We start from the raw sequence: 14877 nt of genomic DNA on the forward strand, positions 1-14877 counted from the left end.
AATATGTATAAATCATGTTGATCCCTATTTTCCTTTCCTTTATGTATTTAAAAAATAAAAAGTCGATAAATATTGTTCCGCCAAAACAAAACTTTCTCGTGCTAGACATTCCATAGATTTTTTTTAGTGTATACATTACTAGTTATTTTATAATTATTGCCTCAGTTTAAGAAACCAAACTTTAGCTAGACTTTTGTATATTAAGCCCACAGAAAGTGATATGACTCCAATAACATGATAGAGATATGATATGAACATGTTATGGATTCAACAAGAGTTGGAATATGATTAGGCACTTTTTAATAATTGGATCAATATTCTTATCATTCAAGAACTCACCAAAACACAAGTAACCAAGCCAAAATCACATAGAAACCCATTTTGAACAACAAACTCATGGATAGAAACTCAAGAACACAACATATAGCATTTATACCCATGGAGGACGTGACCAAAACAGCAAGAACAACCAATTTTCACCGATTAAAATTGAATATAAGTGCAACAAATGAAAGAGGACATCATAAGGAAGAGATTGCACTGATTGAAAGTGAAAACAAACAAGTAGAACAAAAATGGGTAATTTAGAATGAAGGGGAAAATGGACTTATGTGGATGAAGCTCTTGGAATGTGCACGCCACTTGAAGGATGGTTGGCTTCAAGATGAGTGTTGTTGCCGCCACTTGAGAGCCTAAGAATTCACTCAAGATAAGACTAGAAGATAAGAAGACACAAGTCTCTCTCACTCACTCATCAATTTGGTAGAGGTTCATTACTCACAAAATCAATCTTATTATTTCAAAGACCTAAGCCTTCATTTTATAATAGAGAGGGTTGGTCACAAAGTACAAGAGAAGCTTACAAGAGAAGCTTTTGAAAGGTCACCTTCCAACTCCTTCTATTCTAGCGCCTAAAGGAGTGTGAAGAGACAACTTTCTAGTTTCTTCTTAAAAACTAACGCCTAAGGTACTTACAAAAGAGGTGTCTTTTTGGTTTCCCTCTTAGTACCTTCCTAAACACTACTCCTATATGTTTCATATAACATAAATTACAAAGAAAGATATTAATTGGAGCTCGTTCTTGAATTCTTGTTGGCTTTGAGCTTGATCCTCTCTTTATTTAATTCTTCTTTAATTTTTTGAGAAGACTAGAAGGAAGAATTTTAAATGTTTGGGTGGATGGCCTCTTCCTCCTTAGTAAAATCCTCCTCTTTTTTATCTCCATCATGCTCCTCGAGTTGGAGAGAATTCATCCACGAATTCTGAATCCCTGCATATAACAAAGTCAGTTTACTATCAAGATTAACAGTGGAATAAGAGAAAGGCAAACATGACTTAGAATTTGTAAGCAGTAGGAGTTCAGAAAAGGAGGTCCTATAGACAGACCAAGTGGAAAAATTGTTTGGGAATGATGATATTTTTTTGGAAAAAGTCCTCTTAAATGGTGAAAACCATTAGGAGGTATGAAAAAATCATCCCTGACATTCTTTAACCAAGATGGTGGTGAAGTAAGAATCTTTGGTAATGAAAAAGATAAGGAAGGAAAACACCTTGGAGATGAAAGGATAAGACCCATGTCAACTTGGCCTTCTTTGTCTTTTTCATTGTCACTTGTGGTAGGTGGTTGAGTTAGGTCTTGTTTTACCTTGTTTATCATTAAGGTTTGTTTTTGTGGACAATGAAGAGCTATGTGCCCAAAACCTAAACATTTAAAACATTTTATTTTTGAAGTTTTGGTAGGTGACTTAGGAGATGTAGAAGAATTTGTAGAAACTTTTTTTGGAGAAGTGGTTTGTTTAGAAAAATTAGAAGGAGAAATTTTTGCATCCTTCCTAGAAGAGTTGTAGAAATCATGAGTATTTTTTAAAGTTGTTTTCAAAAGGTATGATTCCACCTTGATGGCTAGGTAAACCACTTTCTTTAAAGAAGAGTACTCATTTAATTCTACAAAATCTCTAATATCTCTTTTTAAGCCACGTACAAACCATTTTATCTTTGACTCTTCATTGGCATGCATATTCATTTTAGTCAAAGTTGTTTCAAAATATTTAAAGTATGCATCTACCGTCCTATGTCCTTGAGGAAGCCTTTGGAACTTCAACAAGTGTTCCTTCCTAGAAGGAGGAACAAACCTCACGCGCATACACTCTTTCAAATCATTCCAAGAAATCATGGGAGGTCTCTTGCTATATATAATGTCCATTACAATGATATGCCACCATTCTTTGGCATAGTCCAAAAAGGGTAAAGAAACTATCCTAAGTTTATGGTCATCTTGGACCTTATACACATGAAAAATATGGTCAACCTTAGCTTCCCAATCTAAATACACATTACCATCATCAACACCACTAAAAGTAGGAAGATTTACAATTTTTGAATAAAGCAATGCCCCATGTTGGCGCCTATCTTCAAGTTTATGTATTTTCCATTCTTCCTTTTTTTCAAAGCTCCCAAGTTGTTGGAACTCCTTAAAACATGCCCATGATGATGTTGGCCGTGAGGAATGGATCTTTCATGCTTCATGGCAAGTTTTGACAATCTTTTCTCCATTTGTTTTGCTTCTAAGATTTGAAGCTTTGTCTCAATTCCTCATCTCGTTGTGCAATTATTGTTTTAACCTCTTGTAATTCATCAAGGAAGTATGCTTTTGAAGAGGAATGACGTTTAGAAGGTGCTGCACTTGATAAGTATCCATTGCAAAATCAAAACAGCACACAAAAAGAACAAACAATTTCAAGAAAAACAAGGTTAGAAAAATGGAACAAAGATAGTGTTGTAATGAAAATTAAAAGACACTCAAGTCACTCCAAGAAAGAATACTTCCCTCAACCAATCTGCTCTTGAGGTTTTGGTAACTCTCAAATGAAATATGTCAAAGCAAACCACTCTTTCTTAAAGCCAAGACACCACAAAACTTAAAGAACAATAAAAGACAATCAAGAAAAGGTGTAAACAAGAAAAGGCTATAGCAAAAGGAATACAAGATATATGACAAACTCAAAGAATAATGAAGAAAAGACAATCAAGAAAAATAAGGTACTCAATTAAAGGATGACACACAAAAGAAACCTAAAGAAAAGCACTAGAATAGATGAAGAAAACAAAAACAGAACTACTGGAATTGTAAAAACTGGAATTTGGGCTTAACTTCAAAAAATTATCTGGAAGGTTATAATGCAAACTGGAATCTGAAATTTAAACCACTGAAACTTAAGATGTTATCTCACTTTGGGCACTGGAATCACACAAAAACAATATACCAATTAATTGTGATAAATTTCCGAAAATCACTGTCGCATCATCGTTTTTTCAGAGTTAGAATTTTACACTTTGTTCGTATTTCATTTATCATTTTTTTGTATTTGGAATTTTGATACACTTCTTTTTTTTACTCTTTTGTAACACTTCAAACTACATAAATCCAAAGTTTCAGAATTTTTTCTCCAACAATTGTAATTCGCATAAACGAAAACAGTCAGCACAGTTTCAGGAAAAACACATGAAATCTAATCTGGAATGAAAAAAAACATAATTGAGAAACTTCAAAAGACACAATAGAATTGATGTTTCAAGAACTTGTATAGATAAGAACTCAAATCTAAAAAGAAAAGGCACCAAAGGATCAAGAAAACAAACTCATAAAACTGCACTCAATTAAAAATCAAGAAACCAAAATTATCAACAAAAGGACTACATAAAATTGATAACATTTTTGGAGAAATATGACTTTGACAAAACTTATAGAGATTCCAAAATCAAAATGACACAAACACAATGTAATAAGAACAAGAAAACAACAAGAAATACTCAAAAATAAACCTAAAACAGAAAGGTAAAGACAAGAATGTAAAGTTCTTGAATTAAAAGTGTCAAAACAACTTAAACACACCAAAGAACAAACCTAAGACTCGTGATACCACATGATATGATTCCAATAACATGATATGAATATGATATGAACATGTTATGGACTCAATAAAAGTTGGAATATGATTAGACACTTTTTAAGAATTGGATCAATGTTCTTAACATTCAAGAACTCACCAAAACACAAAAACTAAGTCAAACTCACATAGAAACCCATTTTGAACAACAAACCCATGGATAGAAACTCAAGAACACAACATATAGTATTTATACCCATGGAGGACGTGACCAAAACAGCAAGAACAACCAATTTGCACCGATTAAAATTAAATATAAGTGCAGCAAATGAAAGAGGACATCATAAGGAAGAGATTGCACCGATTGAAAGTGAAAACAAACAAGTAGAACAAAAATGGGTAATTTGGAATGAAGGGAAAAATGAACTTATGTGGATGAAGCTCTTGGAATGTGCACGCCACTTGAAGGATGGTTGGCTTCAAGATGATTGTTGTTGCCGCCACTTGAGAGCCCAAGAATTCACTCAAGATAAGATTAGAAGAGAAGAAGACACAAGTCTCTCTCAATCACTCACCAATTTGGTAGAGGTTCTTTACTCTAAAAAATCAATCTTATTATTTCAAAGACCTAAGCACCCATTTTATAATAGAGAGGGTTGGTCACAAATGTACAAGAGAAGCTTGAAAGGTTGCCTTCTAACTCCTTCTATTCTAGTGCCTAAAGGAGTGTGAAGAGACACCTTTTTAGATTTTTCCTAAAACTAGCGCCTAAAGTGCTATACAATGAAGGTGTCTTTAAGGTTTCCCTCTTTAGCACATCTTAAAGCTATTCTATATTATTTACAAATTTATACAAAAGAAACTATAAAGAGAGATATTAATTGGAGCTCATTCTTGAATGCTTGTAGTCTTCTTGTTGGCTTTAGGCTTGATCCTCTCTTTATTTAATTCTTCTTTAATTTTTAGAAGATTAGAAGAAAGAACTTTAAAAGATTGGGTGGATGGCCTCTTCCTCCATTAATGAAATCCTCTCTTACTTGATCTCCATCAGAAAACAAATTAAGTAAACCCAGAATTCTATACAATATACTAGTCTAATTAATCCCACATCAAATCACGTTGATCTATAGTGCCAAAACAACACTTAACCACATACTTCTACAGATTGTTCAATAGTCCAACATGTTAACTAATTGAGGTTGACCATTCTCCCATTCTTCAAAATTCAAACTTCATCCTTAACTTTTAGCTTATGCATTTAAAAGGCAGAATTTGCTTAAACTCGTAATTGAAGATTACTAGGCTCTATTTAAGTTTGTTTGATGAACAAGATTTTTAGATTTTTTTCAATTTTTAAGATAAAAGTATTAGTATTTTCTTTTTTGAATTAGAGATAAGAGTATGTAATTTTCTTTTTTAATAAAATTACATTTTTATACTAGTATTCCAGTACCTAAGTCAATAACACTTACTTTCAATTAGTCGACTTTAAATGTGGAGGAAGAAAAATGGATAATTTAATTGCAACATAACCTTTGCACCAACATAAAAGTAAAAGGAAAAATTCCTAATTATGAAATGAAGTAGTTTAGCTTTTGCTGGTAGGTGATATGGGAGAACAAAGAAGATAATGGTGGAGTGCCCACCTTAATCTATATATCTCGAGAGAAAAGGCCACAGTGTCAGCATCATTACAAAGCTGGTGCCATGAATGTGTTGGTAAGTTTTTTAATCCTTAATTTCATTCATTCCTATTGTTACTGAGATATTTTCTGTCAAATCTCACTCGTTACACTTTGCCTTTTGATCCAAAAAAATACCAATCACAATTTGTTAATATGCACAGACAGAGTCTCCGGATTGATGACAAATGCTCCCATTATCTTAAATGTAAATGTGGATCGTGATATGCATATGAACAATCTTTAAACTGTTGAAAACATATGGAGGTGCAGGAAGAAAAAGTCCAGAAGCTTATGCATTGAATCCAAAGGGCTTTATGGGTTGCTCCCCTCAAGACATAGGCTTCTTCTTCCTGCACCCCTACATTTTTCTTCCTGCACCCCCTACGTTTTTCTTCCTGCACCCCACAATTTTGTAAATCTCAAAAATGACCTTCACCTTTTATTTAAAAAAACTAGAGTTTTTTAAGTTACCGGATATTGGGATCCGGGAGTGTGCTACGGATTCATCAATTTGGGAGTGTGCTACGGATTCATCAATGCGGAAGTGATTCGTGTTCTTTTTCAAATAAAGGGGTGTTTCGAAAGCAACTTGTTGATTTTCGGATTGCTGAATCCGGAAGTCTAATTTTTGTTACGGATTGATGGATCTGGAAGATTATCGGATTTACCAATCCGGAAGATTACCGGATTTACCAATTCGGAAGATTTATGGATTTCACAATCCGGAATGCAAAAAAATAAATGCGGATTTCCTATTCCATAAAATTACCGAATTGCATTGTCCGGAAGAAGAAAGAGTAGTGTGGGTCTTATGTGTATTTTGGAATTTTTAAAAAATAATAGGGATATTTTTGTCTTTGTATTACATTGTGGGGTGCAGGAAGAAAAACGTAGGGGTGCAGGAAGAAACTGCCCAAGACATAATAGGCCATTTGGCCCAACAAAAGATGGGCTTCAGGATTTGTTGACATCTTACTCAGAAAACACTCTCCAATATTTGGTACCCTGTTTGGCAAGCTTCAATTTAGAGAGTGTTTGGGTATATTTGGTTCACTAGTTGGGCCTTAAGATCCATCCCAGAAATATGTTATACTGCTCTCCTTGCCTATTCCATCGTTACCAACTCCACCTTCTTACCTAAGGTGAGACAGATAAGTGTTTGAGAATGTTATTATCATGTCACACATTTTACAAAAATATGCTTCAAATATTTCTTACTTAACTTTTAAAAATGGAACTTGTGCATAATAATGTGGATGACCCTGCAGGAACAAAGCCTGTGGATTCCTGTTTCTCTATTTGTCACCTACAACATATCTACCCTTGTTGAGTACTTGAAAATAGGATTGTCCATTAGAACATGAACATGGTGGAACAACCAACTTATGCAAGAATAACAACCACCAATGCTTGGTTTTTAGGAATTTTGGGAATCCTACTTAAGCAATTAAGGATGTCTAACACAGGCTTTGAATTATCAAGGAAAAACCAGCCATTATTAAATGAGAGTACTAATGAAAATGGTGGAAGGTTCATTATCTATTGGTTGGAATGGCAGCCACAAGCCAAAAGAGGGCATGGATCTGGTGTGACGGAGGTGTTCTGTAGTGCATATTTAGTTGTGTGTTATTGGCCATTCTTTAAAGGCGTGTTTGGGAAAGGAAAGTACGGAATTCCTTTATCCACGTTATGCTTTTTCCTATGTTTTGATGTGAAACAAAATATAAGATAGATATATAACTAGAAAATTAAATAGACACGTGCATATAAACTTGATTAGAAAATTAATAACTTATATACACATATATATATATATAAAGATTTAAATACACAAAATTGAGATGATATTCTTTAAAGGATTAGAAAATTAATTAATAGTCAAAATTTAACAGCTTTGTAATTTATTATCCACACATATTTATTACCATCTTAATAATTATTTTAATAATGATTATATTTTATATTTAAAAAATAAATTTTCATTGTAGATAAATTAAATTTATCATAAAAATATATTTATATTTCTTTCCTGTAATTTAAACAAATGATGCATATTTCTTGCAATAAAAAAAAGAGAACAAAATGTGTGAATATCCTCTCATACAAGTCCTTTCTTTCTTTCTTTCATGCAGAAGAAATTAAAATTTAATAGTATAAAATTAAGCCTAAACTTAATATATAAAATTTTGAAAAGTTTGTTAGGATTCAATTATGTGATAAGCAAGGTGTAAAGGCATAGGCATAAAAAATATCCAAAATGCAAGTATAACAAACTTAATTAGGCCCGGTGGTGGAACAACCAATGTCTCTCAAAAAGTCAAAAACATAATAAAAAACACAACACAGACAGAAAATAGTCAACAAGAGGGAAAAACTATTCCAAAAACAACAATACAAAATATTCATATAATTTTTCTATTCTTTTTTTACTATGAGAATGTGTTGAAATAATGTTACAATTAATAAAATCTCATTATTGTATATTAATAATATAATATAGGATAAGATTAGCATAATATTGAAAAATATACTTAAAAGAAGTCACTTTTTTGTAATATTGAAAAAAAAACATATATATATATATATTTATTAAAGAATTGAACGAGAACGGAGAAGAATAAATGCAGAAGAAAGCGAAGCAGAGTGAAGAAGAAATAGTTTACAGTGTTGTCTACCATTGCCGACTCCAATTTCTCTCTTTTTTCACTCTTTTCAGCACATCACTGCATAATTCAGAGTGCAGAGTTTGAGAGAGAGAGAGAGAGAGAGAGAGAGATGGGTTTGAATTGTGGTGGCGTTGTGGTGAGGTTTGGTTTGTGGGTGGTGGCGCTGTCCATTGCCGGCTACATAGTGGGTCCCCCTCTCTACTGGCACCTCATCGAACTCCTCAACCATTCTTCTTCTTCTTCTTGCGCTCCTTGCGTCTGTGATTGCTCTTCCCAACCCATCATTTCTATTCCTCAAGGTATATACTTTCCCACTAATTCAATTCCACCCCTTTTACCCTTTTCCTTTTCTGCCTTCATCATCTTACCAATTTCTTCTTTCTTCAAAATATCTGCTTTCATCAATTCACGTGCTTCCAATTTAGATCTGCTTCTTTTTTTTCCTTATTTGATTATTATTGTTACCTCAGGAATTAAATGTGTTTTGGGTCTCTCAATTTGCATCACGTGACGATATGGGGGCTTATTAAGTGCCACAAACAATATTCAATAGGCTTGCCCTAGCTTAGGCTACTGCTTCCCTTAATTAAATAAGAATATTTTGTTAATTAATTACAGTGTCACACTTTTGCTTGGTTATATGTGGTTTTCACATGGCATTCACTATGAAACTCACAATAAAGCAAGAGTATCATTGCTTATTTATATTTTAAAGAGCCTTTGCTTGATTATCTTTAATAAATTTGTAAATTATTTCTTTCTGTATGTACTGTCAAAGCAATTTTGGTTCCAATTGAAGACTGCTGTTTCATTATGATTGTTGCTGCTTTGTCTTGATTGCACACCAAATCAATCATGTGCTTATTCCGGTTTCTATATCTGTATTTTCTGCAGGGCTTAGCAACTCTTCGTTTGCAGGTTGGTTTCTGGTTTCCTGAATGAATTCCTGTGGGATATCTCAGTTGATGTACTGTGCATGAGTAAACCTTTCCTTTATTACGGTGACTGAATCTATGACTGAATCTGAAGCGTGTATGATGACAAGAGCTGAAGATACATAGTTATTCTCACTCATTTAATAAGCTAACTCGTTTCTTTTTAGATTGGGTGAACTATCAGGATCTGAAATCTCATGAGCCTTTTTGTGTGTTTTCCCTTGATAAAAATTTATTCATTTTTTGCCAATTTTTCTTGTGTTTGAAAAATCTATTATATATAATATAGGATTTTGATTTATGTCAACCTAATACTCTACAGTGCTAAACAAAATTTTGTTACTCAGCTAGTGTTGCAAACAATTTTCTCTGAGGCAACATATAATATATTGTGTTCAAATAAAGGGACAAACTTGCTTGAGTGACATGTTATTCATGGTTTGGGTGTGCTGCATCATTTTCATCACTAATAGGACATGGTCATGAAGTTAACATGAGGGGATTTTTATAGATTAACTTTTTCATAAGTTATAGTTCATGAAAAAAACTTCATTTTTCCTACGAGTGTTTTTAGATAGATTTATTCAAACGAACTCTTTTATTGGATAATTGTCTGCATGAAGACGAGTACTGAATTTTTATTATGCCTGCATCTGTGTCATCACAACATACTGCTTCTATGACTGTTTTTCATATCCAACTGCTGTTTCTTCTCTTGATTAATTGAATTGTCATTTAGATTGTGCTAAGCACGATCCAAAGGTGGATGGAGACACCGAAAACAATGTTGCAGAGCTACTGTCAGAAGAACTAAATCTCCGGGAAACTGAAGGTTTGAAAAATCAGCGTCGTGCTGACATGGCTCTGCTGGAATCTAAGAAGATTGCATCTCAGTATCAGAAAGAAGCAGACAAGTGCAATTCAGGAATGGAGACATGTGAGGAAGCCAGGGAAAAGGCTGAGATGGCCCTAATGGCTCAGAAGAAGCTCTCTGCATTATGGGAACTGAGAGCTCGTCAGAAAGGTTGGAAAGAAGGGCTTGCCAAATCTAGTTCTCGCTCTAAAGGGAAACTGCACTCTGCTTCTTAGACTGTTGGCCTACATGTAGTTATTATTACATACTAGTTTGGAATGGTAGTACCGAATCATCATAGGACCCATAGAATTCTGTCATATCCATAAAGAGTCAGAACTGTAAAAACCCAATACAGATTTTGTTGTATTTCTAACCTCCATTTTTGGTACTTATTATATACATGTTTTAAGACAGTTGAAGCTGGAAAGTGTTAAGGTTTTGTGACAAACTTCTTACATAACAAAATTGTGTGACTACTTGTTTCTGAAAGCTCTGGTTTGAAGGTCGATTCTCAGTGTCCCTTATTCTATAAATATAGCATTGAACAACAGAGATAGCATTTTTGTTTGCCTAAGGTGTGCATTAAATCTAACTGAAAGATTTAATGCACCCACGAAGGGACCCACGAAGGATTTGTTACTAACAGAAGGATTTATTTACACATATTTGGATACATTTCTTTATTAATATTGAAGTTAGTTTTTCATAAGGTAAAACTGATTTATACATAAATTTACAGAAAATATGGTCTTAAATTCTTTTAAAAGAGATAAGATGGTCACAAATAATAATATCAAAGTTGCCAAAGAAAACATGTTGAACTTCAGGGGATTTGGGAATATCAAATCAGTATATGAAGATTTTTTTTTTATATTTTGTATACTTATGATTGCCCATTGCATCATCTAATGTGAACCTTCATGTTTAAGTTTGTTCTAATGATTTGGATATTCTTTTTAAAAATTAAGGAAACCAAATTAGAAAATAAAGTGCATTTGTAAACAAGGATTGTGATAAAATGATGTACACAAAACAAAATAATTTAAAATTAATTATGATCTTAACGGTTATTATCACTTTATCCTTTAAAATACACTCACATCACCTCAGAAGAATCGATTTTTTATGCTATATAATTAAAATATATACATTATCTTTTATAATACTTAATTTTAAAAACAAATTTAAGATGCCAAGAAATAGAATTTTTAAAACTAAGCAAATGTTGGTTGTGAAAGTATGAATTGAAATTCGATTGACTAACAAACCTAATAATCTAATTACTTTCAGAAGTAACAAAACGTAACAGATGAACAATTAAAAGGAGCTGTAAAAAGAGTTTAGAATGAACAAAACTGAGAAAAAAAAAATCAGTGAACAACTTCAACTGTGTAAGGTATTCCTTCATTTTCATGAGAAAGGCAAAACGATTGTATTCCTTAAAAATTGAAAAGTACTAAACAAAATATTAATCAAGTGGAAAATATAAAATTAATATTTTTTTAAGAAATTAAATGTTTCATATCTGCTATATTTATATAGAAGTGATTGGGAAATGGTGTTGGTACTGTTAATTAGAAAATTCTGACAAATGTCCATATAATTAAGAGTTAGGTGAATTGGACAAAATTATTCCATAAAATAAGTAGTATGGTAAGTTAGCTTCAATTCGTAAGTTTATAAGTTTTTAGCTTATAAACTATTGGATTAAAAATATTTGATAGAGGTAAAACATCATAAAAAATATAACTATATAATTTTTATTATATAAATAAAATTTATATTTTTAAATAAGATATTATTATGTAATTATAATTTTAGATTTTTAAGTAATTAAATTCTTATTAAAAAATTATATGTTATTTTTATTTGAAGTAGTAATTTTATCTATTATGAGTTAATTTAATGAGTATTAATTAAATTAAATTTGTATTTTTTTTTATAAATTTAATTTTTTTTATCTCCCAATTTAAATATGTTATATTGAATTTATTTTTTAAAATTTTTATTTTGTATTTCTTTTATCGTTCTGTAATAAAATATTTGTAACTTCAATTCAATTTGCAATGTTAAAGCTTTTTTAATTTGAATTGCATAAAAATGAAGGGTAAATAGTCGTTGAAAGTAACAAGCCATTTACATGTTTCATTTTTTAGTATAATAAAATGATCAGTCTTAATGTATCAACTTTTATTTCCTTAATTTTATATGAATTTAATGTTAATGAATGAGATAATTGAACACATGTTTAGTCTTTAATAATTATCACATATATTAATTAAATAAAAAATAAATATTAATATTAATATATAATTAATATTAAAAAAAACACTTAGGATTTTAATTTTACAGAGAAAAAATTAAAGATAAAAGACTCTTATATTAATATTTATTTTTTATTTAATAAATACATACATGTGCAATTAATAAACATGTTTTCATTTACATTAATCATTAACCAAATTCAAATAAAATTAACGAAGTCAAAATGTTTTTAACTTTGTTTTCATCGTACTAAAAACGAAAATATATAAACAAGTGTTATTGTCCAACTATTTATACAAAAATTATTTAATAAATACTAAAAATTGTATAATAATTAATCGTCTCAATATAATTGAAATAAATAATAATAGATAAAACTATATTAAACAATGCATTAAATATAAGATATAAACTATAAATTAGTTGAATTAGGTTATAAGTTATAAGTTGGAAGCTTCTAAAAGAAGTTATTTTAAAATATTTTATTAAATATTTTTGTGTTAGCCAAATTTATAAATTAATAGATATCCGATTGCTTTACAACAAATTCTTAATGTATTTTACAACTAGTAGTTGTTAACCTTGTTTTTTTCTGCAATCATTATAAAATTATTTCCTCTTATTCATAAATTAATCAAGATTGTTTATTCTCTCAATATTTTGTTAGTCTATAATATAGATAAATTATCAGAAAATAAGACAAGATTAAAAAAGATTAATTTCCGAGAATAAAGATCCTAAGATAATATTCCTAAAAATTAGGTGATTTAATTATTTTTTTAAAATACAATTAGTTTTAAAATAACATGAACAATTTATATATTATAATTACTCTTAAAATAACATATACTTAATTATTCTTAACTTTATACAACATATCATACGAGAAGAATAGAGTTTTGTCTAACCATACAACACATGTTTGTTGGTGTTTCGTCCATAAGAAAAAATCACATTAAATAACATGTTTCTACACACGGTTGAAAGCTAATGAAAATAACAAAACATTTATGAACTTATTTTGTATTGTAGATAGTATTCTTATCTTCACGTTCACCGAGAAGATCTTAGAAAATTCAATGCAAACTTTAAAGATGTATATACAACTTTGGAAGAAAGAATATATGTCTTGTATGATCCTAAACTTTTTCTGAATATGGAATAAAAACTCTTTGATAAAGGTATAATAAGTCATGTCAATTATATGTTGCTTGAAGAAGATATTAACATTTAATATTAGATGGAACACATTTAATGCATTCCTCCGTTTATGCATGAATAGACGAAACTATGAAGGTGAAGATTTTAAGTTGAGACTCTCAACTAGCATAAAAAGATTTGCAACGAATCTTATATCAACTTAGTTTTTAAAAAAATATTTCAAGTCGAAAAAATATAACTCATAATTAAAAGTACTCAGATTTTCACGAGAACACTATTTGTATTCAAATAAAAAACTAGTTGAGTGATTAAACCTTATATTTGTCGTAAGTTGCTACCTCTCTATCTAATGATGAAAAAATTTAATCCTTTAGATCACTCCCATCTTTTACCAAACCTTTAGCTATGAGTGGTTGTTTTTCAAATAATACTCATTTGTAGTCATGAGTGGTTGCTATTCAAACAAATACTCAATCTAAGGTAGGAGTGGTTTGTTCAAACAATACTCTATTTTACCCAAGAGTGGTTGTTGCCCAAACAATAAGTTTTTTTAGTTAAGAATGATTGTGTTTTAAACAATACTCAACGAGTTAGTTAGGACTCAATTAGTCAGGAGTGCTATGTTTCAAACAATATTAAGAGTGACAAAGGTCCAAACAATACTAGAGTTTTTAGCCACGTGTGACGACGTTCCAAACAATCAGGATTTATTTTGCTAGAGTGGTTACCTTTTCAAATAATATTTAGGTTGTATCCCGGCAAGAGTTGTTGAGATCCAAATAGTACTCATCTATATTTTTGCAACATTAGTTTGCCTAATGAAACTTGATCAAGTTGATCAGGAATGGGACATAGATAAAAATACCTTGGATAAAATCTTCTTATCTTTAATCTTCTTAAATTACTTGTTATTAATACTCATCTAACTTAAAAAAGAGAATCTTGCAAAAAGAAAAAGGCTTTAAAAAGTTTAGACAATGATTTGTCAAATTTACATTTTTTTAACAAAAAATAAAATAAAATTAAAAAAAAGATGTTTTAGAGATGTTTCAACTCTTATACAAGATATATAAAAGAACAAAGACCTAAACCAAAAAATAATTGACAGTTTTACATTATGGTTTGCTCCCAACCTACCCAAGAGTATGTTTCTTCCTATGATTACCATCCTTCAGCTCGTTAATCCTCCTACAGAATACACCTTCACAAATTGTGGTCATGAATGTAAATCACTAAGAAGCTCCCATCCCATTCTCCTAAACAAAGTTATGATATAACAGAACACCACAAAACTCTTCTACGGGCAGCCAAAAAGGACATTTCAACTCTTCTTAATATTATTATATATAAACCTCTCAAAAGAAAACTTTAACACTATATATTATTACGAAGTGGACTTTAAGCCTAACTCAACCCTATAAA

General features: G+C 30.8%; 1 protein-coding gene across 1 annotated transcript; it reads left to right on the plus strand.

Moving 5' to 3' along the window:
- Positions 1 to 8171: 8171 nt before the first annotated feature.
- On the plus strand, positions 8172 to 10518 carry LOC137835567 (uncharacterized). The gene is made up of 3 exons (XM_068644131.1): positions 8172 to 8537; positions 9133 to 9156; positions 9913 to 10518. The coding sequence occupies exons 1-3, from the start codon at positions 8348 to 8350 to the stop codon at positions 10260 to 10262; spliced, it is 564 nt and encodes a 187-aa protein (XP_068500232.1). The 5' UTR covers positions 8172 to 8347; the 3' UTR covers positions 10263 to 10518.
- The last annotated feature ends 4359 nt before the right edge of the window (positions 10519 to 14877 follow it).

This window comes from Phaseolus vulgaris, chromosome 5, assembly GCF_000499845.2.
Source record: "Phaseolus vulgaris cultivar G19833 chromosome 5, P. vulgaris v2.0, whole genome shotgun sequence".
In the NCBI taxonomy this organism is placed as follows: domain Eukaryota; kingdom Viridiplantae; phylum Streptophyta; class Magnoliopsida; order Fabales; family Fabaceae; genus Phaseolus; species Phaseolus vulgaris.

Excerpts from the sequence above, each read along its gene's own strand:
- LOC137835567 (XM_068644131.1), top strand. The coding sequence starts at position 8,348 with ATGGGTTTGAATTGTGGTGGCGTTGTGGTGAGGTTTGGTTTGTGGGTG. Across the intron at positions 8,538-9,132 it reads CATCATTTCTATTCCTCAAG|GGCTTAGCAACTCTTCGTTT; the intron begins GTATATACTTTC and ends TATTTTCTGCAG. Across the intron at positions 9,157-9,912 it reads TAGCAACTCTTCGTTTGCAG|ATTGTGCTAAGCACGATCCA; the intron begins GTTGGTTTCTGG and ends ATTGTCATTTAG.